The sequence below is a fragment of the Octopus sinensis genome, linkage group LG8 (genome assembly GCF_006345805.1).
Source record: "Octopus sinensis linkage group LG8, ASM634580v1, whole genome shotgun sequence".
Taxonomy (NCBI): Eukaryota; Metazoa; Mollusca; class Cephalopoda; order Octopoda; family Octopodidae; genus Octopus; species Octopus sinensis.
In genome coordinates, this window is record NC_043004.1 from 51,619,053 (window position 1) to 51,643,026 (window position 23,974).

At 39.3% G+C, this 23,974-nt stretch overlaps 1 protein-coding gene across 3 annotated transcripts in view; it reads left to right on the forward strand.

The window, feature by feature from the left end:
- LOC115214945 (glycine dehydrogenase (decarboxylating), mitochondrial) overlaps window positions 1-23,974 on the forward strand; it is a 161,231-nt gene that overhangs the window by 30,135 nt on the left and 107,122 nt on the right. Inside the window, exons 1-2 of one of the 3 annotated variants that reach the window (XM_029784031.2) lie at window positions 14,250-14,565; window positions 17,343-17,730. In XM_029784031.2, the coding sequence (XP_029639891.2) occupies window positions 17,458-17,730 (273 nt within the window). In that variant the 5' untranslated portion in view covers window positions 14,250-14,565; window positions 17,343-17,457. Of the gene's footprint in view, window positions 1-14,249; window positions 14,566-14,934; window positions 15,051-17,342; window positions 17,731-23,974 lie in introns of those variants that run through there. The other 2 variants (XM_036505403.1, XM_036505402.1) reach the window with 2 other exon arrangements.

Consider the following 23,974-nt stretch of genomic DNA (forward strand, 5'->3'; position numbering starts at 1 on the left):
GGCACGAGGGCCAGTCAGGCAGTACTGGCAACAGCCATGCTCAAATGGTGCTTTTTATGTACCACCTGCACAGGTGCCAGTCCAGCGGCACTGGCAACGACCTTGCTTGAATGTTTTTCCATGTGCCAGTAAGGCAATGCAGGTAATAATCACGCTCGAATGGTGCTCTTTATGTGCCATCAGCACGGAGGCCAGCTTGTTGCTCTGGCAATGATCATGCTCGTATGGTACTCTTAGCGCTCCACTAGCACGGATGCCAGTCATTGAATTTGATTTCGATTTCACTCGCCTCAACAGGTCTTTGCAAGCAGAGTTTAGTGTCCAATGAAAGAAAATACGCATAAGTAGGCTGGTTACACCTCTGGCATTCCTATTTAAACCCTCACCAACGAACTAATAGAATTATACTCACATCTACATATCCATATGTAAACCAGCTTCCCAAACTATGATACGCATACACACTCAACAATTTTGGAAATCCCCATGAATATCATAGTGCTGTGTATATACCAAAATATATATATTTATATCCTAGTGTATTTCCCTTATAAGCCAGGACAAAAAACAATCAATACAGAACATATATATTACATATATGTGTAGCTACAAGATTATAAATTTATAAGTTGTATATTTCAAATTGTAAAGACCACTAGTACAATCAGATGTAGAGGAAAGTTATAAGTACTACGAATGTTTACATGCACATCATATGTGAAAATATATAGTGTGTATGTATATGTTTGTTGTTACACATGAGTATACATTTGGATATGTAGATGTGAGTATAATTCTATTAGTTCGTTGGTGAGGGTTTAAATAGAAATATAATAGTATTGTAATAATACTAGACTTCTTACGTAGTGATGTTATCTGTATAAGTTATAAGGAGTTATTTTGATTATATATCTTAGAATATTAGCGTATTTTGACTTTTTACAATCAATTTCTTATAATTTAATTATTATAAACCTCTGTTAACTTAGTATATATGTATTTTTATGTCTTTTGATAGACAAACATAAACGGGTATTCTATATTTTATAATTTAGTAAATGTTTGAAAGAAACATAGCGGTAAAGATGCGGACATTTTTAGTTCTAAAATATTTTGTTTACGAAAAATACGGTGTCACATGAATTATGTACCTTATGACAAATTACACTCTCCATCTAGGTATAATTATATGTATGATTGCATTTACGGATTTATGGACATATGTGAGTGGATCTGTTTGTAAACACTTAGTTAATACCACCACCATGGTGCCATCCGGGGCGGGTGGATGTCTGCATGCATGTATGTGCAATCGGTTGAGTTCCTCTGTTTGCATGTGTATAGTTGGGATAGTACCTCTTATGTTATTTATTTAATTATTTATTTATGATTTGGTTGTGTATGTGGGTATGTCTGTGTGTATGTGTGTGGGTGTGTGTATACATATAACTAGGTATGTATGTGCGCACGCTTTGTGGATGTGCGTGCGCGTGTGTATGTTTCCTAGCTAACTAACCGTAAAATTTCTATTGTAATTCAAATTTAAAAGTATAGGCCAATCGAATCCATCTGTGTAAATTAATACCATGCGGGCAGGGGAATTCGACTGATTGCGTATATATGCGGATGTCCGCTTGCATTGGATGGTACCGTCGTGGTAATATTAGCTTTATTGACTTTTTGTGAAATGACACATTTTAATATATTGGACTGTTTAATATATATGCCTGCATTGAGTGTGAGTGTGCCTGTTGTGGTTTCTTGATGTTGGTTGAGGAGCTGTGGAGTTCAATATGGAACATTATTGTGTTTGTTGATGTATATTGATCTATATTGTTTATATTGTATTATTGTGTATATATATATATATGTAAGAATATGAGTATGTATGCACACATATTTATATTTATATGTAAATTATTTAGGATTTGTACTCATACTTGCATTAAAATCTCTGAAGAGGCCGTAAGATATTCTAGTTAATGTCTCATTTATACCTGCATTATATGGCTAATAGGTTAAATGAGACATACCTGTCTTCATGGCCGAAACAGGTGTCAGCTACAATGTAAATGTATTTCTATGTCTTGTTACATTTGTACTATATTAATGTATAATATCATTGCTATTGTGTAGTGTATTAATAAAGTATTGATTCGGTATTATCTAATAGTTGATGATTGATTTAGATATATTTCTCCATTTTCTCATTTTGTATATATATATATATATATATATATATATATATATATACATATATATGTAAGTATATATATATATATATATATATATATATATATATATATATATATGTGTGTATATGTATGTATATTTATATATATATATATGTGTGTGTATATGTATGTATATTTATATATATATATATGTATATATGTATGTATATATATATATGTGTGTGTGTATATGTATGTATATATATATATGTATATATATATGTGTGTGTGTATATGTATGTATATATATATATGTATATATATATATATGTGTGTGTGTATATGTATGTATATTTATATATATATATATGTATATATGTATGTATATATATATATGTAAATATATATATATATGTATATATATATATATGTACATATATATATACTAGCATTAGAGACCCGTTGTTGCCGGGTCATAGTGCTAGTGCATGTATATATGTGTATATATGTGTACATATTACATGTACATCTATATATATACATCTACACATAAAATACAAAATGCAAAGTTATATATTGATATCACTAGTGATAACAATACTCAAAATATATAACAGACTGGAATTGTTAACCCGTCTCTTGTAAATTCGATCAATTGTATCTTGTCCTCTTTCTTGTATAGAAGTGTGGCTACAATCCAGCCTACCTCTAATTCTGTGGGGTGGGGGAGGCATTTAAAATTTTTTTCCGGAACGTCCTAAGTCCCAGATATAAAGGTAAAAATAAAATATTTCCATTTTGCAAGTTCGAGTCGAGTACTTCCTTGCATGCTCCATTGACTCGAACCTTGCTTCTATTGTGGCAAATTTACCGCCTCTGATTAGATATCTTTCATAGTCGCACCAAGACACTTTTCGAAGGTGCTTTCCTCCATGTTGTTTTATTATTACCCACAAGGGGCGAACACAGATGGGACAATACAATCTGATGATGGGGTCAGATACACGATATGGGTTTTACAAAAAAGCGAATTTTAAAAATTTACAAAAATAGACAGAAATCGAATGTTGGAACAGACCGGAAGACATTACGGATGGAGTGGGTGCGGGTTTAGCTCGGACCCCACGAGCCCCGCCTCCCCACTGATACTTTTGGTTTCGTTTGGTTTTACATTTATGTTGTATCATTCACTCGCAACTTTCGTGCTACATCTTTCCATCGTTCTTCATACACTCTCCTTGTCAGGCATATTCTCTCCAGCCCTATCTTCCTTTTCAGGTGAAAGATGAAATAATTCATCAAACCAGGGCCGGAGATGAACTTGCCTGACTGTAAACCTTTCATTCTCGTCTTCCATATCACCTCTTTCGCAATTGCTACTACAACGAGAAAACGAAACTTACCTTCATTCACGAGGAAATCCGGTGGGTCAATTTTTGTAATCGACTCAGTCGACAGCTGTACTCTTCGTGTACTTGACAACAGCTGTTCGGCATAAACCCACACCTCAGACACGTCCGGACAATGAACAATAGCGTGCGGGACGGTTTCCCTATCCCGCCCGCATCTTGGACATATCGGACTGTCTTGGCCACCGTGCCTTGCGAGTTTATCCCGAACAGGTAGAGCTCCTCTGTAGCATTGCCATGCCAGAGACTTCTGGAAGTTGTCCAGTGTCTTCGGCTTGAACGTACGTCGGAACAGACTGGCCAGCTGATTATCGTTGAGACCTAGGGTTTCCCCGAAGGTATCTTCACATTCCGCCTCTACCAACCCTCTATAGAAGAATGTGGTGGAACCCCCACCACAGGCGTTGCCCGAGCGACGGAATAGCAGGAGAGCCTTGCGACACTCCGTGTACCAAGTGCCAAGTTTCGATCTACGATTCAGCCAGGTTTCCTATCCACCGAAACTAGTGAACTTGGGAAACATCAGTTTTGCTAGCGGAGACCACACCCGTTCACCATCCAGGTAGAGCCACAGATGTCTTAACCTCAGCGCATGTCTGCGCATCATCAGCCAAGGCATCCCTAGCCCACCCTTTAACGGTTGTTGACAGCAAGTAGAGCGTTTCACAAGTGGTTTCCCGCCCTTCCACATGAAGTAGAAGAGCTGTCTTTCCAACTTGATCAACCACGAATCAGGGCAAGGAACGACGGAAAGGCGGTAGGTGATGACTGATGCGATAAACACATTGGCCACCTCCGCCCTCCCTTTCAGGGATAGCCACCGCCAAGACCAGGTCTTGGTTACTACAGCCACCCTGCTCGATACCTCGTCCCAATTCTTCTCTATTTGGAGGTCTGGACCGAACCAGACCCCTAGCAATTTAATCGGACCCTCCGTCCAACGTCCCACGACGCTGTCAGGAGGCATCGACTTGCCTCTCCAGGTGCCGAGTTGCAAGCCGACTGACTTTTCGCGATTAACTTTTGCTCCTGTCACCGTCTCGTAAACCTCTATGGCCTTGCCTACTTTACGTAGGTGGTTCATTTCGGTTACGATGATGGTGATGTCATCCGCGTACGCTGACACCGATTTTCCACTACCTGGCTGTCTCGGGATGCCGCTCAGTTTTCGCAGTAATGGCTCAAGAGCCATCACGTACAAAAGCGGGGAGAGCGGACACCCTTGACGAACCGAGCGCTTGATTTTGAACGGCTTCTTGTCGAAGCCGTTCACCCGAACTACCGAGTCGATGTTATCGTAAATTTGGATAATCCACCTGAGGAAGCCAAGGCTCAGCCCGAACTGTGCCAGGGCAGATACCAGGTAACGATGGTCGACCCTATCAAATGCTTTAGATTGGTCTAAATGGACCAGAGCCCCACCCTTGCCAGAATCGCTATTAAACCCCTCTATAGTGTACCGCATAAGATGGAGATTATCCTGAATGGTTCTGCCAGGAACGGCACATGTCTGTGCCTCCCCGATCAGACCATTCGCGACACGCGCCAATCTTTTCGATAACACTTTGGCCAAAATCTTCAACTCTGTGTTTAGCAGAGTGATGGGCCTGAAATTATCAATGCACTCCCCCTTGCTCGGGTCCTTTCTGACGAGTGTCACTACTCCCCGGCGCACAGATCTGGGTATAAGCCCGTTCTGCTGCCAGTTTGCATAGACCTCCGCCAGTAGGTGCCCGAACAAGTCTGGCATACTCTTATATAACTCATTGGGTAGACCATCCAAACCCGGCGCCTTGCCCGCGCCGCAGTCCGCCATTGCCTCAACCACCTCCTCAGGCGTGATTGGCCCTTCACAGCCCTCCGCATCTCGCCCCGATAAGCGCGGCAGCCCGTCGAGTAGGTCCGTAAAGGCCCTCCTCCTATCCAGTCCGCCGCACTCACCGAAAAGCTGAGCGAAGTGCTCCTGAAAGGCCTCACACATCTCCTCGGGCTCGTTTATCAACTCACCTTGTTGGTTCGTCAAAGATCGAATCGTGGCATCGTTACCATGCTGAGCTTCCACCACTCGGGCCCATCTCACGGCGTTGATTCCTTCACAACCCATATGGCGGATCCTAGCCCTGACAATGCAGCCCATGTGTTTGGCCTCGAGGTGCTGGTTTAACACCAGTCTCTTGGACGCCACCTGAGCCGCAGAGCCAGTTTTCAAGGCTTCCTCTAATTCCTTAACTAGAGTAGTTTCCCTTCTAGCCTCTCTAGCCACTACTCCTATGCTATATCTAATTGACTCGAACTTGATGGCTCGTTTGAGGGCGTACCACCATTTGTTATTAATGATGGTACCAGATAGTGCCCTCTGAATTATATTCCTAATCCGGTCTTTGTACTCCTTAATCGCCAAAAGGGACGTATTAAGTTTCCAGTAACCGGATCCTCTATTTTTAACCTTATCTATGTCAAGCTTACAGGTGACCATTTTATGATCACTGTAGCTGATCGGGTAAAACTGTGGACACTTAGCTATTTTTCTGTCTACTTTTCTAATTAGTATTCTATCTAAATACGACCTGGAAGATCCGTCGCTGTTTGACCATGTCCACAATGGAGCGTTCGGAAATTCCAGCCTATAAGGATCTGCTAGCTCAAAGCGGCTTAGCAGTTCCATGAAGCCACTGTTACCTTTTCTATCTGAACGCGAGCCAACACAATCTACATCCGCTTTGCAAATTGTGTTAAAGTCTCCTAGCACAACTAATGAATGCGAAGTACCAAGAAAGTTTTCTAGTTCACGAAAATAATCACTTTGCCCTGTACTGTTGGGTGCGTAAATTGCAACCAGTCTGATAACTTTACCGTTACTGAACGTCAAATCCATGACGACCAGCCTACCTTCTGGATCTGCAAAAATTAACTTTTTCTCAGAAACCCGATTTCTTTTTATTAGGACCAACACCCCACTTCCGCCAGTAGGACTGCCAGGAGAGAAAAAACTCTCGTAGCCGTCAAACAGCGGGAGTAGACCTCTTGGCCCCTCTAACTGGGTTTCTGTAGCAACAATAACATCTAAATTACGCGACCTGATATGCAGGAAGCGACCTTGCTTCCAGCCTGCTCCCAGGCCGCGCACATTCAAACAACCAACATAAATGTAATCCATTACTTACCTTTATATCAGTGGTTCGGTTTTTTCTTTTTCTTCTTTGTTTATCTCTTTTTCTGGGCCTCGTGGGGGAGTCTGACGTAGGCCCTCGAATATATATGGAGATGTTAAATCCATTCTGAGCGGGCCTACGTCATGAAAAAATTCGGACTTTATCCGCCCGTAATCCTTCCGGCCTATTCTGTAAACTATATAGTCATTCTTTTTTCCTATTTTTTCCACTTTGGCCATAGCTGCCAACACGTTCCCGAGTCTGTTGTTTGATGCCTTAACGGCCATATATGAGTTAATCGACTCTCTTTTCTTCTTTTGGATCACTCTGGGAGGGGTGGTTTCCGTTTTTCTTTTTTTCCTGGTGATTTTTGACCACCCCTCCTCATTGCTCTTTTTTTCCTCTGCCGCTGGTTCTGCTGCCTCTGTCACCTCCACACCTTCACTCGTCCCTTCTGGGCCGCCCGGCGCTGCTTCTGGTGACACTTCATCTTCTTTTTCACCTGGCTGAGGTGCTTCCTGCGGTTTGGGTTGGGGTTGGCATTCCGCCCTTACATGACCCTTCTTGCCGCAGCCGAAGCACCTCGGCTTTCTGCCTTCTACGAAAACTGTTATTCTATCGTCTTCACTTATTTTTAGGGTTTCTGGAATCTCCTCCAGTGTTTGAATTTCTGCCTGAATGGCTATTACTATCCGCTGCCCTTTCCAGAATTCCTCCTCCTCTACTGTGGCCTGGAGGATGTTTATTTTTTCCTCCAGGCCTACCATGACTGCTGCCACCAGACACTCGGCATCTGCTTCTGGCGGAATGTTATTCATCGTGATTTTCGATGTTCTTTTTCCTCTATACAAGGGGAGGAGAACAATGTTCTCCGCTTTTATTGGCTCCATCGACAGTTTTTTTGCTATTTCCTCTGTTGTGAAACGCACCTCTACTGTGCCGTATCTCTTTCCTCTGTTGATGTATGTGATCTTGTCCATTAATGGTTTTAAACAATTCTCGCTTTTTTTTTCCTCAATTTTTTGTATCATTTTGCTTGTCGTATTAAAGGTCTTATAGATTATTCTTCTTTTTTCGATTTCTTCATGTTTTTGGGCGTTTGAGACCACTGTCACTTCCGTGCCCTCTTTTGTAACACAGTCTGCATATTTCTTTAAGTCTTCTACGTTTATTTTTTTGATTTTCTTACCAGCTACTTCTGAGAATTTTTTCGCTGGTGCTGGTGCAGGGGTTTCCTTTTTCTTTGGCGCCACCGCCTCTTTTTTCTTTGTCGACACCGCCGGAGATTCTTCTTCACTAGTCACGGGAGAATATGAGATGGGGGATTCCATCTCGAACAACTGGCTTAACAAGCCCTTGGTAAATCCAAGATAAATAATATTTTTCCCCCACGGAGGGGGGAACACCACCACGAAGTCCTCGCACGAAGGCTGACTTCAACAGTTGTACGACAAAAACAAAGACAAATAGACACACAGTATAATATAACGTAGAAAATATACACTAAGGAAAATTGTAAAAACTCACTACACACGCGATTTGCGTTCCGCCATGTGTGAAAATCTTCTTTTTTCTCTACATTGTATACTTTATAGACAATAGTCTTTTCTTTAATTTAAGTTTTTTATTATCTATCTGGACTATTCCATGTCTGCACACTAATTTTATTTTTAATTTATTCCCATTCATGTAAAACCACTTATTCAAGTTCAAGTCATTGAAGCAATTTTATACCAATTGCTATTTTAACTTTTGTTATGTTACGATTATATTATACTTTAGTTTGATTTTAATTATTACTTACTACATATAATTCAATTGTTATTATTATTTTTATTGTTAAATGAAAGCATAAAATAGAGAAATGTTTTTGTTTCGCTTTTAACACGTAATACTGAAATAGTGGAGAAGATATGATATTGCTATGGGCTCGCTCTAGGCAAGAAGTTGAACATTTTTTTGCCCATGAAACTACATGGACCTTAAGTAAGGCATGTGTACAATTTGAATGGAAGTGGTTGTGTAGTTCTCAAGTTTTAGGGAAACACACAGACAGACAGACACACATTCTCAGTTTTATATATATAAAGATGTATATATTTTTTTTTTGTACTTGTTTCAGTCATTTGACTGCGGCCATGCTGGAGCACCGCCTTTAGAGTGGTGAAAGAGTACAGCAGGGATCACCACCATCCCCTGCCGGAGCCTCGTGGAGCTTTTAGGTGTTTTCGCTCAATAAACACACACAACGCCCGGACTGGGAATCGAAACCGCGATCCTCCGACCGCAAGTCCGCTGCCCTAACCACTGGGCCATTGCGCCTCCATATATATATATATATAATATATATATATATATATATATATATATATTGTATATATATATATATATATATATGTATTTAACATTCATAGATGACTAAAAAAACTTCACTGTAAACTTGAAATTGAATTCTATTTTCTAAAATTAATCTAGTTTAAAATTAATAAGGCTTTCCCCCAGTTAAAAAGTACTATGCCTACTCATAATAAGTGATAGCGTTTTTTTCCCCTTTTTTCTCTAAATTACACTCTCTGTGAATGGGATTGGGACCATTTGACATTGACCTAGTTCTCTCATCAAATAGTAGTAATTGGCATTTAGTAGTGGCAATTGCTGTCTTCAACATGAATTCCTTTTATGGAGTTCTGAAACCCTCTTTACCCCATTTCCACAATTAAAAAAATCTTTATTACTTCCAACCTTACAGCAGCCAGGAACAACCAAATCTTAGTCAGTCAGTGGAGGGACTCCATTACCTCATATGTTCTTGAAATTTAAATCCACATCTTTGTCTATATATCTACCTTAGCTATAATGTTGCCACTTGATTTGAAAATTTTGTATTAATGGAAAACCTCTATAATTTTGCATCTTATTTCTGTTATAATACTTACAACATTTAATAAAATGATGTAGTACGAAACGATCGTACCAAATTACCGGAGTCATTCTTCTTGCGAAGAACTGAAATCGGTTTTTTTCTGTAGCGAGTAAATTATATGTGGAAATTGATGATTTAATAGTCTGTTATCAGCATATTGGCATTGAAATAATTTTCTTTAGCCCTTACTTATAAGTTATATGTATATATATATATATATATATATATATATATATTATATATATATATATATATTTATATTTATGTAAGCTATATGAAATCTCTCAGCCTGATGTAAACACTAGTAATATGGAATTGTAACATATACTTGCCAACCAAGTGTGGTATCCTACGTGGGTCAGTCCTACTGAATTTTATAGCCCCAGGAGGATAATCTCTTCCAGCTGGCTAACGACACATTCTGTGTCCGATTAGTATTTGCAAGAGGAGGTCATCACTCCGAACCCTAGCCGTACGTGATATACACATGTATTGAGTTTCTGGGTGGTTACCCATCCTCACTGTGTGTTAATCACCAGCTAGTGATGGAAACTCACCCCCCCCCCGCAAAATACTATATGCTTTTTTCAGTGATGAACCGTTGCTGATCTTGAAAATGGAGAAATAAGTTATATTAAATCACTGAGCGAGATATAAACAGTAGCAATATGGAATCATAACATATAATTGCTAACCAAGTGTGGCATTGCACACCAGACAGTGCTACTGACATTTAGAACCCCAGGAAGACATCTCTTCCAGGTGGCTAATGATACACATTGTATATTTGATTAGTATTTGCGAAGGGAGGTCATCGCACCCATCCCTATCCTTATGTGATACACATGAATTCGAGTTTCTGGGTGGTTACCCTTCCTGTTTATTTTCTCTTATTCCTTTCTGTTGAAGTGTGTAGGCTGAAAACGTAAAGAACATTTTCACCTTCACACACATCAAGCTAATACACTTGCTTGTTGTTCATACAACTGTCTTCGTCTTTTGTTTTTCTATAAATATCAACTGTATATATATATATATATAATATATATATATATATGTTTTGTGTGCCTATGTTTGTCACCCCTTCCATCGTCTAACAACCAATACTGGCGTGTTTACATCTCCATAATCTAGCAGTTCAGCAACAGGAACCGAGAGAATAAGTACTAGGCTCACAAAGAATAAGTTCTGGGGTCAATTTGTTCAACTAAAGGTGGTACTCCAGCATGGCCACAGTCAAATGACTGAAACAAATAAAAGAGTTACACATACACACACACACACATATATATATATAAAACAGAGTTTGTGTGTGTGTCTGCGTGTGGTGCTTATGTTCCTTATGGATTTGAAAACTGAGTTGCCGATTTTGACATATGAGGTTTCAAAAGATGCAGCAATCTTTTGCCTACTAAATGAAGTATGTTTTTTGCCCAAAAGCTCTTTTTGACTACAAAAATAACCTCGAAAATGAGGTTGGGTCTCGCAATTTTGAAGTCATTTTCGGGCTATATTTACTCTTGTAACGTTTACGCTACATATACATACACTAGCAATGCACCCCGGTGTTATGACCCACAGCCACATTGTATTATTTATACGTACATACTCAGTTTTCGAGTTCAAGCAGAATGTATGCACCACACACAATGCACTCCGGCGTTGCCCAGGTCATTGATGACAATAACACCTCGACCAACTGGTATCGCAGTACATGTCTCTGATAAGGAAAAATTGATTTGAAATTGTACCAGTCAGTGAATACGGTGTGCATCCCGACCTGTGAAAGGCACGCATCGTGGGCAGCCTCAGGTGTGTACATGACTTTAATTTGCCCTCTCGATGAAATAAGTATCCGTCAAGCACCGAGGGCGACGTCATTGACTTCCCCCTCCCCTCAAAAACTACTGACGTACCAAAATTTGAAACCCTTGTTATAACTAAGATGGCGATCTGGCATAATCATTAGCATGCCTATATATATATATATGGCATAATCATTAGCAGGGGTGGTTGTGTGGTAAGTAGCTTGCTAACCAACTACATGGTTCCGGGTTCAGTCCCACTGCGTGGCATCTTGGGCAAAGTGTCTTCTGCTATAGCCCCGGGCCGACCAATGCCTTGTGAGTGGATTTGGTAGACGGAAACTGAAAGAAGCCTGTCGTATATATGTATATATATATATATATGTTTATGTGTGTTTGTCCCCCTAGCATTGCTTGACAACCGATGCTGGTGTGTTTACGTCCCCGTTACCTAGCGGTTCGGCAAAAGAGACCGATAGAATAAGTACTGGGCTTACAAAGAATAAGTCCTGGGGTCGATTTGCTCGACTAAAGGCGGTGCTCCAGCATGGCCGCAGTCAAATGACTGAAACAAGTAAAAGAGTAAAAGAGAGAGTATGCCTGGGTAAAATGCTTTGCGGCATTTCGCTTGTCTTTACATTCTGAGTTCAAATTCCGCCGAGGTTGACTTTGCCTTTCATCTTTTCGGGATCAAATGAAATAAGTACCAGTTAAACACTGGTGTCAATGTAATCGACTTACCCTCTCTTCAAAAACTGCTGGCACCGTCTCAAAATTTGAATCCATTATATCTTCCTTATTCAAGTTAGCAAGACGGCAGAACAGTAAGAGCATCGGGGTGGTGGGTGGGTACTCTGTGCTATTTCTTCCAGCCTTTTACGTTCTGAGTTCAAATTCCACCGAGGTCAACTTAGCGTTTCCTCCCTCTAGGAGAGTGAACATAAATATCAGTGAAGCACTCGTGTTGATTTGCGTCAATGCAAGCTCACCTAACGTTAATTACTGGCTTTGAGCCGAAGTTAGTAACCATTTTTTCATCTCTTTTTTTTAGTTCTTTCTTTCTTTTTTTTTATATTCTTTCGCTCTTTCACAATCTTCCTCACATTTCTCCTCTTCCAGTAACTATTTTTTTCTCCCTTCATCCTTTCCTTCCCATTAAATAACTTGGCCTTTTCTCTTTGTCTTCCCGCCTTCTCTCCCTTACTTCATTTTCTCCTCCTCATCTTCTTCTGTAACTTTTCATTTACACACGCACACACAGATAGATATGTAGGTATGTACACACATATATGTATATGAGAACGTCTTGTAAACAAACTAATAAGTACCCAGCAGGCTGGTATTCTACAGAAAATAAAGAAATTCTCGAACGGGGACAGCTTAGAAAACTGCGTAAATACCGCATTTTACATTTCCTAAGAGTATTTACCCAATTTTCTAAGCTGATGTCATGGCCTATGTGCGTTCGAGAATCCCTTTATTTCTTCTGTGTGTGTGTATGTGTGGAAATGCGGAGTGGATGAAACAGGGACAACTGAAGAAGGAGAATATTCCTTGTTTTGTATGTCTTGTTTCTCTGTTTTGTTTTCGTTGTTCCAAAATAAAGTTCGTTTCTATGTTTTTGTTTTCGTTTCTCAGTGTGTTCAACGTTTTTTTTTATGTCCTGTACCCATATATGCATGTATATATACATATATATGTAGGTGTGTACATATATGTATGTATATATGCGTATCTTTATATATATATATATATTTATATATATATATATATATATATAATATATATATATATATATATATATTATATATATATATATATATTACGGAGATGTATTCGCATAGCAAGTGATTTGATCTGAGATCGTGTGCTGGAACGAAAACAATTGCAGCGTGGAAGGTGTTTATAAGCTATTTAAGAAACACACAAAAGCCGTTCGATTCACTTCAACAGTTAAGTTTAATTTGTCAAAATATTTTCGTCGCTAAAATCCGCGACCTGCTCACTAACAAAAATCCGTGCTGCATCTGAGAAAGTAACAGTTAGTTCGTCATATATATGTACGTATGTATGTATATATATATATAATGTTAATGATATGTAATTGTAAGATCCATGGATCTAGGTGTAGGAAGATATTAAGCTTCGAGTGGTTCCACGTCTGCAAGTTAACTTCAGATCCCTTCACAACAGTGTAACCTTCATTTAACTAAGGTATCTTCGGCCTGATGTGTAGCTAGAGGAGTACCCATCGTTAAGTAATTATTACTTCTAAGGTTCTCCCGGCTAGGAAACATATGTAGCCAGGGTTTTGCCAGTTTCATTCCCTCATTTTGGATTTTATATAATGTAAATATATAGTTACATAACATGTATACGAGCAGTGGTGTATAAAGGCACATGTTTATATTCACACGCACATGCGCGCGCGTATGTATACATATATGTATTTGTTAACATCACTGCTTGGCGTATCACCCCGTATATATGTATCTACAAGCTTATAAAAAGCAAGTTGACCTCCGTTGTATTTCGCTTTGCACCCTCTCCCCCACGAAAACAAGTTTGAGGGTGGACTACAATTTGAAGTTCGGAAGTGTGGAAGTTTTAAATATAATTTATAGACACCCTTGTATATGTGTGTGTGTGTGTGTGTATGAATATGTGTGTAGATAGATAGATAGATAGATAGATAAATTTTCAATGAAAGAGGCGCGACCAAATACTGCTATTTGATTGGTCAATTTCAGTTAACACCTTCTTTACTTTTCTTTCTCTTTCTCACTTTTGTAGTCAATTCGACTGTCTTTATTTAGTGGTTCACTCGTAGGCCCTGAAGCACTACTTCACGCACGAATCCACCGTGAAACATTTGTATTCATATACACATACTCAGGATATCTGATTGGTGCACACACATTGATTTCATTACTTCTGTCGGAAAGAATTCAAGCGTGTGTGTGTGCACCCGACTTTTCTCTCTCTCTCTCTCACACATATATAAATTTATCTACAAAAAAATACTTTCGAAGTACGCAAAACTGATTGCGACATATACGTGCTCTCAAAAACTGGTTCGGTTCTGCTTGATGTTGGTTGGAAGTATGTAACTTTTTCTGTACCTTAATTTACGCATCTCTCTGTCAACATATCTAGCTTGTCTCTTAAGCTTGTATGTCTATTTTGCTATCTGTTTTAGCTGTATGTTAATCTATATGTAATTTCTTTCTCTAGAACAATTAATGTATGTAGCATGCATCAGGAGCTTGATAAAGAAATCTGGTGTACGCAGTCTTTGTACATGTTTTACAAACACACACACACACACACACACACAAGTTTCCGCAGGCCTTCACGCATTTGTTCACTGATCCATAGAGTTGATTTCGAAATGTTGACGTGTATATATTATTTTAATCATACGTCGGCTTTATTTCTTCATATATATATATATATGTGTGTGTGTATCTAACGGCTTAACTCAACTAGAACACATGCACGCACGCACACACACACGGCCAAGTAGTTGAGAAGTTCACTTCGCAGTCATGAGATTTTGCGTTCGGTCCCACACCGTGGCATCACTGGCAAGTGTCTTTTATTATAGCATCTGGTTGATCCAACATTTGTGTAAATGAAACTGGGTCGACGGTGACATTGGAAGCCTATTGGATGGGATTTTACGTGTAATTTAAAGGACCAGTCTTTTCTCGCGCCGTGTCGTGCTGCTTCTGCCTGGGAATTGCATTAAGAGTACATGTGTCTGCGGAATACTCAGCCATTTAGTGATTCAATCAGTGAGCCGCTCGATTCGAACTGAGATGCTCATCGTCGAAACCGACTCAGATCCGTTTATTTTACGTGCTTCGGATTTTCGTCTTGTGTGTGTGTGTGTGTGTGTGTGTGTGTGTGCGCGTATATATGTGTTTATGTTGCGATATAAGGAAATGTATTTTGATGTTAAAAATGCACCTGGGTCTAAAATCGAATTTTAAAACCCAGGTTCATTTTCAACCCCAAAACCAATTTCCTCGTGCAGGCGCGCGCACGAACACACACACATGGTGACTATACAGTCTGGATACAGGACAAGTATCATTAATATTCATGTCTTTTTTTTCTTCCACATTGAATATAACTTTGTATAAAGGGTGGAATTCTGGTTTATCTCATATCTTTTCAAAATGTTTTTACAATTTGCAGAAATTTTTGCGACTTTGTGATTAATACACGAAAATTCATACAATTATTTAAAAAAAAAAGAGATTTGTGTGAGGGAAGTAATTTAAGGGCCATTTAACTGTTATTTTAGCACAAAGAAGGAATTAAATTGGTACTACTCATTTGACGCGGTGGATGATCATATCGACAGGTAGCAAATGCTTTCAATTTATGTAATCCTAGAAGCCTCCCCACATCGTTGCCTTTATCCCAGAAAAAAAGAGACAGAAAAAATTATTATTTTGTGTCAATCCTTCCCTAATTATCCTTTATTAATTAGTTTTGGCGTGTATTTTTTTCCCAAATTTATTCTTTCACCTTTACAACACTGTTTAGTAAAGCAATTAATTATCTTTATAATTTGCATATTTGACTTATTAATCAAAATTCTCTAGATGTAATATATACTAAGTAATGCATCCTTCATTTATGTGTTCCGTTCTGTATTATGCATGCGTGACTGTTTGTATGTAAGTGTGTGTTAACTGTGCAGATGAATGTGAATATTAAAGAACATATTTATTTACTATGATTGTTATTTTCAGAACAAATAAATCTTTTGGCTGTTATGTTATTGATGTTATTATTATTGCTAGTTAAAGGGTGGTGACTTGGCTGCATATTTTGAGTCTTGTAGTATGTAGTTGTGTTAGTCAATATTCTGAGTTCAAATCCAACTCATTTCTTATCATCATTATCGATGGACCACTCAAAGGGTATGTATACATTATCATTTTCGTAACAAATTCTGTAGTATTTCAAGATGTTTCTGACACGTATTTTGATTCACATGGCGGAGATCCAACATTTCTTCACTTTTTCCAGAATTTCTTCTCTTTATTTTTTTTTTTTTGCGAAATACGGAGTTTATGATTCATGTGTGAGTGTGTGGTTTCTGATACTCGTTTTAGAACAAGTAGTTTTACACCAATTACACTATTTTTCTTAGTTTAAAGGCCGTGGACTGAAGATGTGAAATTTCCGAAGCCTCTCCCCCACCCTCTTTCGCGAGCGCGCATTTTTTTCATGATAGTCGTTTAGAGCAAGTTGTTTTACACCTATTACGCTGTTTTTGTTTTTGTTTTTGTGCCCGGTTCAGACGCTTTCGGAAATTCCCGATATTAAATATTCCGAGGCCTCTCCCCCACCCCTCTTTCTCGAGAGCGCATTTTTTTTTCATATTCGTTTAGAGCAGTTGTTTTACACATTTACACTATTTTTTTTTTCGTTTTGGTGCCCGGGTCAGCCCTCCAGACGCTTTCGGAACTTCCCGATGTGAATTTTCCCCGAGGCCTCTCCCCCACCCCCCCTTTCGCGTGCCGCGAATTTTTTTTTCATATTCGTTCATAGGAAGTGTTTTACACCTATTACACACATTTTTTTTTTGATTTTCTGATATTGTTACGCCCTATATACCCAGTGTGGAAGGTGATTGAGAAATTCAAAGGCACTTGTCTTGGACAAACCCCATTCCGGACAACCAACTGTAACAGGTGAAACGGGAGAAGCTGTCATGACTAAGGCTGTTGTTGTTATTGTTTTTTTTCTTTTTGCTAGCATACGTATCCAGACTTTCCGGTCACCTTGTTTATTTGTGTGTATGTGTTTCTTCCCGTCGTCTCGTCACATTTGTATTTTTCTTATTATATTTCTTGCAGGGAATGAAACAAATCGCCAGCCCATGACCTAAACGCCAAAAGCTAAACGAAAACAGAGAGGAAAAAGAAAAACGGGAAAAACAAAATTATACAGAACTACCCCCTCTACACAACAATGGCTTCACTAAGCAGAAATCTGGGGAGTTTTCGACACCTCTGTCTACGTAATCGTCTCTGTAAGATCTACGACATCCGAGCAGTGACTTCCAACAACAGTTTCAGTCGAGGCCAGGCCATGGGACAACTACCGGCAGTTTACATGCTGTCTCGTAGGGATTCATCCAGTTTGTTGGCCAAGAACTATCCCGAGTTTGAAATGTTCCAGTCCAGGCATTTAGGTCCCCGCGTAAAGGAGACGCAAGCCATGTTAGAGTTCATTGGTTATTCTGTAAGTAAAGTTTGTGTTAACATTGTTGTTTGGTCCTCATGTTCCCATGTCAAACAGTATGCTAATAAACGGTCCCCATGCCCATTTCCGAGTCAATGACCACTTTATCTATCTATCTATCTATCTATCTATCTATCTATCTATCTATCTATCTATTCATCTGTCTATCTATCTATTCATCTATCTATCTGTCTATCTATCCCGTGTGTGTGTGGATCGTCGAGTTTTCTTTCTTTAAATTCGTAATTTTCGTTGTATGAAACTCAGTAGTACTGAAAAAAAAAAGACAAAAAGAATTGGGTGTAAAGAAAAAACAAACTACCCTTTTCCTTTCCCGTGAAATTTGGGACTTTTGTCAGGACAGCCACTCCAAAACTCCGCCCCCAAAACTTGTAAATTCTGAAAATCTCATGAAATCTACTGGTGTCTTCATTGTTATTTACCCCCCCCCCCCACACACACACCCTAGTTCGAACACACATGATCAGAGGTGTTCTTGCCATGATAACCCTGTCTTTTTGTTTATCTGAGACTACATTGCCCCGCGTGCACTTACGTTTTTTAAAGACAGTAGTTTGTGGTTTGAGGGAATGTGGTCGTGATTTCTTGCTGGCCGAGCAATCGCTGTGAGGCTGCCTCACTTTTGCTTGTAGCTTTTAGTGGTTGTATATTGTAGATGTGATGGTGAATGGTAGTGATAGTAAATTACTGAGCAAAGGTGTTCTAAATTTTACTTCTATGTCAATAGATTTTTTTTTATCGATTTTCATTATCTCTATCGTTGTCCTTAATTTCCAAGGTAGTCTTTCTGGATTTTAATGTTGTTTCATTGTGGATGGAGAGGAGGGCTGCGTAAGTGTGTGTGTGTAAAAAAGAGACGGACAAATTACTATGTTTAATAATATCGATAATAATGATTTCTTTATTAACCACTAAGGGTTTGCAAGCAAATCTAGGACGGTACATGAAGGCGTCTAAACAGTAAAATATAATAATAAACAAGAGCACTCGGAGAGCGCAAACCTCCACCAACGTCTTCTCAACGATTAGCCATAGATGTTTTTTTTTTATGAGAATATCTGAAATAAACTCGACTGCTCCCACAAACGAGAATACTAAAAAATGAACCCGACCGCTCTCAAAAATTAAGTAGAAAAATAAGAAAATTTATACAGAATCCTTGTCCGGTACTAGATTGATCCCAAAATCTAATCAGTTCGTGCCAGTCATGAAGCCAAACATCTTTGAAAGTTTCATCCGAATCCACCAAGCGGTTCTTGAGATATCTACGGAAAAACAAACACACAAACACGACTGAAAACAATACCTCCGCCAGGGGTAACAACAAAACCAAATAATAACCAGTAATTTTTAGGATGAGGGAAGTCGAATGCATCGACCCCAGTGCTCAACTAGTATTTATTTTATCGACCCCGAAAAAAAAAATGAAAGGGGAGGTTGACCTCGACGACATTTGAACTCAGAACGTGAAGACGAATGAAATGCCACTAAACATTTTGTCCGACGCGCTAACACATTCTGTCACCTCGCACCCTTAATAGTAGTAGTGTAGTAGTACTAGTAGTAGTAAATTAAGATAAGTTTTAAAACTTGTCCGACACGATAACACAGAAAAAAACAAAAAACCGAAAATGATTATTGTACGGTTAGAAACTCGATTTTGTTTTCTCGTTAATAAAGTGGAAGCGAGAGACCTAATTTTTCACTATACTTTAGGTAGTAGATGTAATTTGTGTACTATCCACGGGGATATGTAGTCCTTTGTGATTTATTGTGGAGCAATGGAAAGGGGTTGGTTGGGTACTGCAATGGTTTCATGATGGAGCTGAATGTGTTTGTTTCTTTGTTGGTAAAATGAGTGCTTTTTCTGTTTTGTTTCTCTTCACTATGGCTTGTGGGAAATGTGTATGGCACTGCGTATTTTTGTTGTCTGTTTGTTTAGGGGGTGTTGTAACCCTTAGAAATTTTGTGTGTATATATAATGCTGTGATTCCTAGAATAATTTTGTGTTGGGGAGGCGTTGTTTGTAAACTCTAGAATTTTTGTGTGTATGATTGGGTTTTGACCATAGTATTTTGTCGTGTGTGTATGTTATGATGTTGTATGTGAACCCTCATCACCCAGAATTTTGTCGTGTTTGTGTTGTGGAGGAATTTTATGTAATCGTTAGGATTTTTTCATTAAAATTTTTTTTGTCTGCTTGTGAATTGCCTGGGGTGTGTTATATGAGGAGGTGCTTGGCATAGTGGTTAGGATGTTGGGCTCGGGATCAGGCACAGTCGTGACTAGTGTCCTCGGGTCAACCAAAGCTTTGTGAGTGAACTTGGTAGATGGGAACTAAAAGAAGCCCGTCGGTTATATTACGTGTGTTAGTCTGTGTTTGGTCCCCGACACCATTTGACAACCGGTGTTGGTGTTTTTACATCCCCGTAACTCACCAGTTTGACTAATAGAATAAGTACTAGACTTAAAAACATAAGTTCTGGGTTGATTTCTTTGACTAAAACCCTTCAAAGGCGGTGCCGCAGTCATCAGAACGGCAAAACAAGTAAAAGATAAAAGTCGATCCGTGGACTGGGCAGCGCATGTGTTCTTGAACAAGTCACTCCATTTCGTGTTGCTCCAGTCTACTCTACCAGATGTTGGGGCAGCCCTCACTATCTCCAGGTGTCACATTCACAACGTTCTGCTGGGACCAGGGTGGGAGGGCAATGAAGTGGGAATGTCCTATGTCTGCTTACAACTAGATAGGCGCCTGAAAAAGTACATGCGGGGACATCTAGCTGAAAAAGTAGATCCGGGACATCTAGCTGCTAGCACTCACACACACACACAACACACACACTCACTTTCTCTTTCTCTCTTCTCCCACTCTCCATCTCTTCCCTTTTTCTCTCCCTCTCTTTCCCACTCTCTCTGTCCCTCTTCCACTCTCTCTTCGTCTCTCTGTCTGTCTCTCTGTACGGTTGTTAACTATAATGTTTCAACCTTGGGCTGGAGTCACAGTACAGCCATGGGTGAATTTGAGAGAGGTTTCATCTGTATATATGGTTGAAAGGAGCAGGTGATAGAATAGACCCTTGTAGGACTACAGGGAGTTGAATATTTTAGAAATGTCGTTTTTGTTCATTTGTAGGTTTGGTGACTTGGCAGATAATGTTTTGCATTGCTGTTATTTAGTCCCAAGCCAGTTATGACTATAATAATAATAATAATTAATAATAATAATAACAAAAACAACAATAATAATAATGAAGTGTTATCATGTACATTGTTCTGTCTTGGTATAAAAGATGGGCTACAGCAAATGGGCTCAGTACCACAGATTTACTTGTCAATTGTTTGACCTTAACCAGTTGAGCATGTCCCTTAGTGGCTGACGATGTGTGCATCTCTGATCACGTGCAGAAGTAGTGGGGGAGCATCAGAGCCATGTGTTGAGAGGGATTCTTTGGGGTTTGGATAATTCACCTCTGGAAACATGGGTGTTTCGTTCAACATCCTTAAACAACCCTTATTCAGGGACCTTTTGAGCGGAATGGGTTACTCGACCAGAAGAAAATTCTAACTGGGCCCCACCTGCAAGGTCATGTGCTGTTTATCTTGATATGAGATCACCATGTCGCGCACATATGGTTGTGATGCATGTGCCTGGTGTACCCTTATCAGACGGTAGTCTTGAGGGATATACTGGGCTTCGAATATTTTATCCCAGTGTCACTTTGATGGCATGCACTGCTCTCTCACTCAATAATGATAATAATAATATTAAGGTGGGAAGCTGGCAGATTTGTTAGCTCACTAAGCAAAATGTTTAGCAGCATATCATCTGTCGTTACATTCTGAGTTCAAATTTCACTGAGGTCGATAAATAGAGCAACAGTTGAGTACTGGGGGTCAGTGTGATCCACTATTCCCCTCCCTACAAAATTCAGTCTTTGTGCCTATAATAAAAATTATTATTATTGTTATTGAGGTGGCATTCTAGCAGAATTGTTAGTGTGCCAGACAAAATGCATGCAGTTTTTCTTCCAGTTTTATGCTCTCAGTTCAAATGCAGCTGATCGTTCCTTTATCCTTCCTCCATCCAGGGTTGATAAAACAACAACCACCTGAGAACTGGGGTTGATGTAAGTGAAACATTGGGGGTCAATGTAACTGACTTGTCTGATTCTCCCAAATTTCAGGCGTTGTACCTATAATCATCATCATCATCGTTTAACGTCCGTTTTCCGCGCTAGCACGGGTTGGACGGTTCGACCGGGGTCTGGGAAGCCAGGGGCTGCACCAGGCTCCAGTCTGACCTGGCAGTGTTTCTACAGCTGGATGCCCTTCCTAACACCAACCACTCAGCAATTATAATGGACAGGATTATTATTATTTAAGGCAGAAAACTGGCAGAATCGTTAACACACCAGGCAAAATGCTTAGCAGCATTTCATCCATTTTCACGTTCTGAGTTCAAATTCCGCCATGGTCAGCTTTGCCTTTGATCTTTTCAGGGTCAATGAATTAAGTACCAGTTGCATACTGGAGATCGATCTAATCAACTTAATCCCTTCCCCTTAATTTCAGGTCTTGTGCTTTCAGTACAAAAGATTTTTATTATTATTAAAACAGTGTATTTAGGTTGAGTTTTAGAATTTACATCTTTTGAAGTTATTTTTTAATTAATTCATTCTCTTTTACTCTTTTACTTGTTTCAGTCATTTGACTGCGGCCATGCTGGAGCACCGCCTTTTGTCCAGCAAATCGACCCCGGGACTTATTCTTTGTAAGCCCAGTACTTATTCTATCGGTCTCTTTTGCCGAACCGCTAAGTGACGGGGACGAAAACACACCAGCATCGGTTGTCAAGCAATGCTAGGGGGACAAACACACATACACATAAACATATATATACATATATACGACAGGCTTCTTTCAGTTTCCGTCTACCAAATCAACTCACAAGTAAAAGATTATACACCATAAAAGTCTAATGTTTAATCACCCTAACCTGTTAAAGTTTGAGTTTAAAGTCTATAGCAGCTTTCTTCTAACTATTTATGAAAGAAGTTACAAAAAATGAAGCACAAGACAAAATTTTAAAAATCTCTTTTCTCATAAAGATATAAATATTCATAAAAAGAAAATTGAGAACATGCTTGTTTACCATTTCAAAAGTCTGAAGTAACTGAAAGTTAAAACCAAAGAAGTGAATTACTGAATTGGATTCTTTCAGCCACCACCCAGTGGCATGCTGTTATTATAACATAAAGCATGGTCTAGATGCCACAGGCTTCCCTTCCCAGTTCAAGCTAGTGAGGCTAGACTTAGGGGGTGGTAAAAGGCCTGATGGAATGACAATTACCCTGTTCTGTAGTGATAGGTCACTCATCTGGGGTATCATGAGCTGGCAGTTAGCAAGCCGGGCGAAGTGCTTAGCGGTATTTCATCTGTCGTTACGTTCTGAGTTCAAATTCCGCCGAGGTCGACTTTGCCTTTCATCCTTTCGGGGTCGATAAATTAAGTACCAGTTACGCACTGGTGTCGATGTAATCAACTTAATCCGTTTGTCTGTCCTTGTTTGTTCCCTCTATGTTTAGCCCCTTGTGGGTAGTAAAGAAATAGGTATCATATGCTGTGACACCTTCTATAGTGGTAACTTGATGTGTTCAGCTACTAGTCCAGGTTCCGCTGCTCATCAGGTTGAGAAAAGTAGACTATTATAGTATTAGTCACTTTGTGACAGGTTTATAGTTGAGCCAGAGGCAGTAGAGACCTCTGGTTTTCTTGCCCCAGCCCCAGGCCATATCCCTTCTCACCATTATTGAAGTGGAGATAGCTATCTGCTAGTTCAAACCCTGGGCAATGCTTCTTCCATTTTGTCTGTTGGGACCACAAAGCAGTCTTAATTACAGGAAATTGCATGTTCCACTCCTTAACCCTTTAGCATTCAGATTACTTTGTCAAATGTAAAACTTATTCACATTGTTTTGAATCTGTCATAGAATTACATTGTACAGTAAGTGTAAGAAGCCTGATCTAGTCAGTTTGAACTTAAAACAGGTAGAATATTTGGACCGGATATGGCTGGTTTGAATACAAAAGTGTTGATGCAAAGCTACTCTTTATAATAATTTGAATGAAAATTCTAAAAACAAAGAAAAGGAATGAAATAACTTTGATATAGGAAGCATTTCCTTAGCAGCTAGCTGGTGAATTTAAAAAATAATCATGA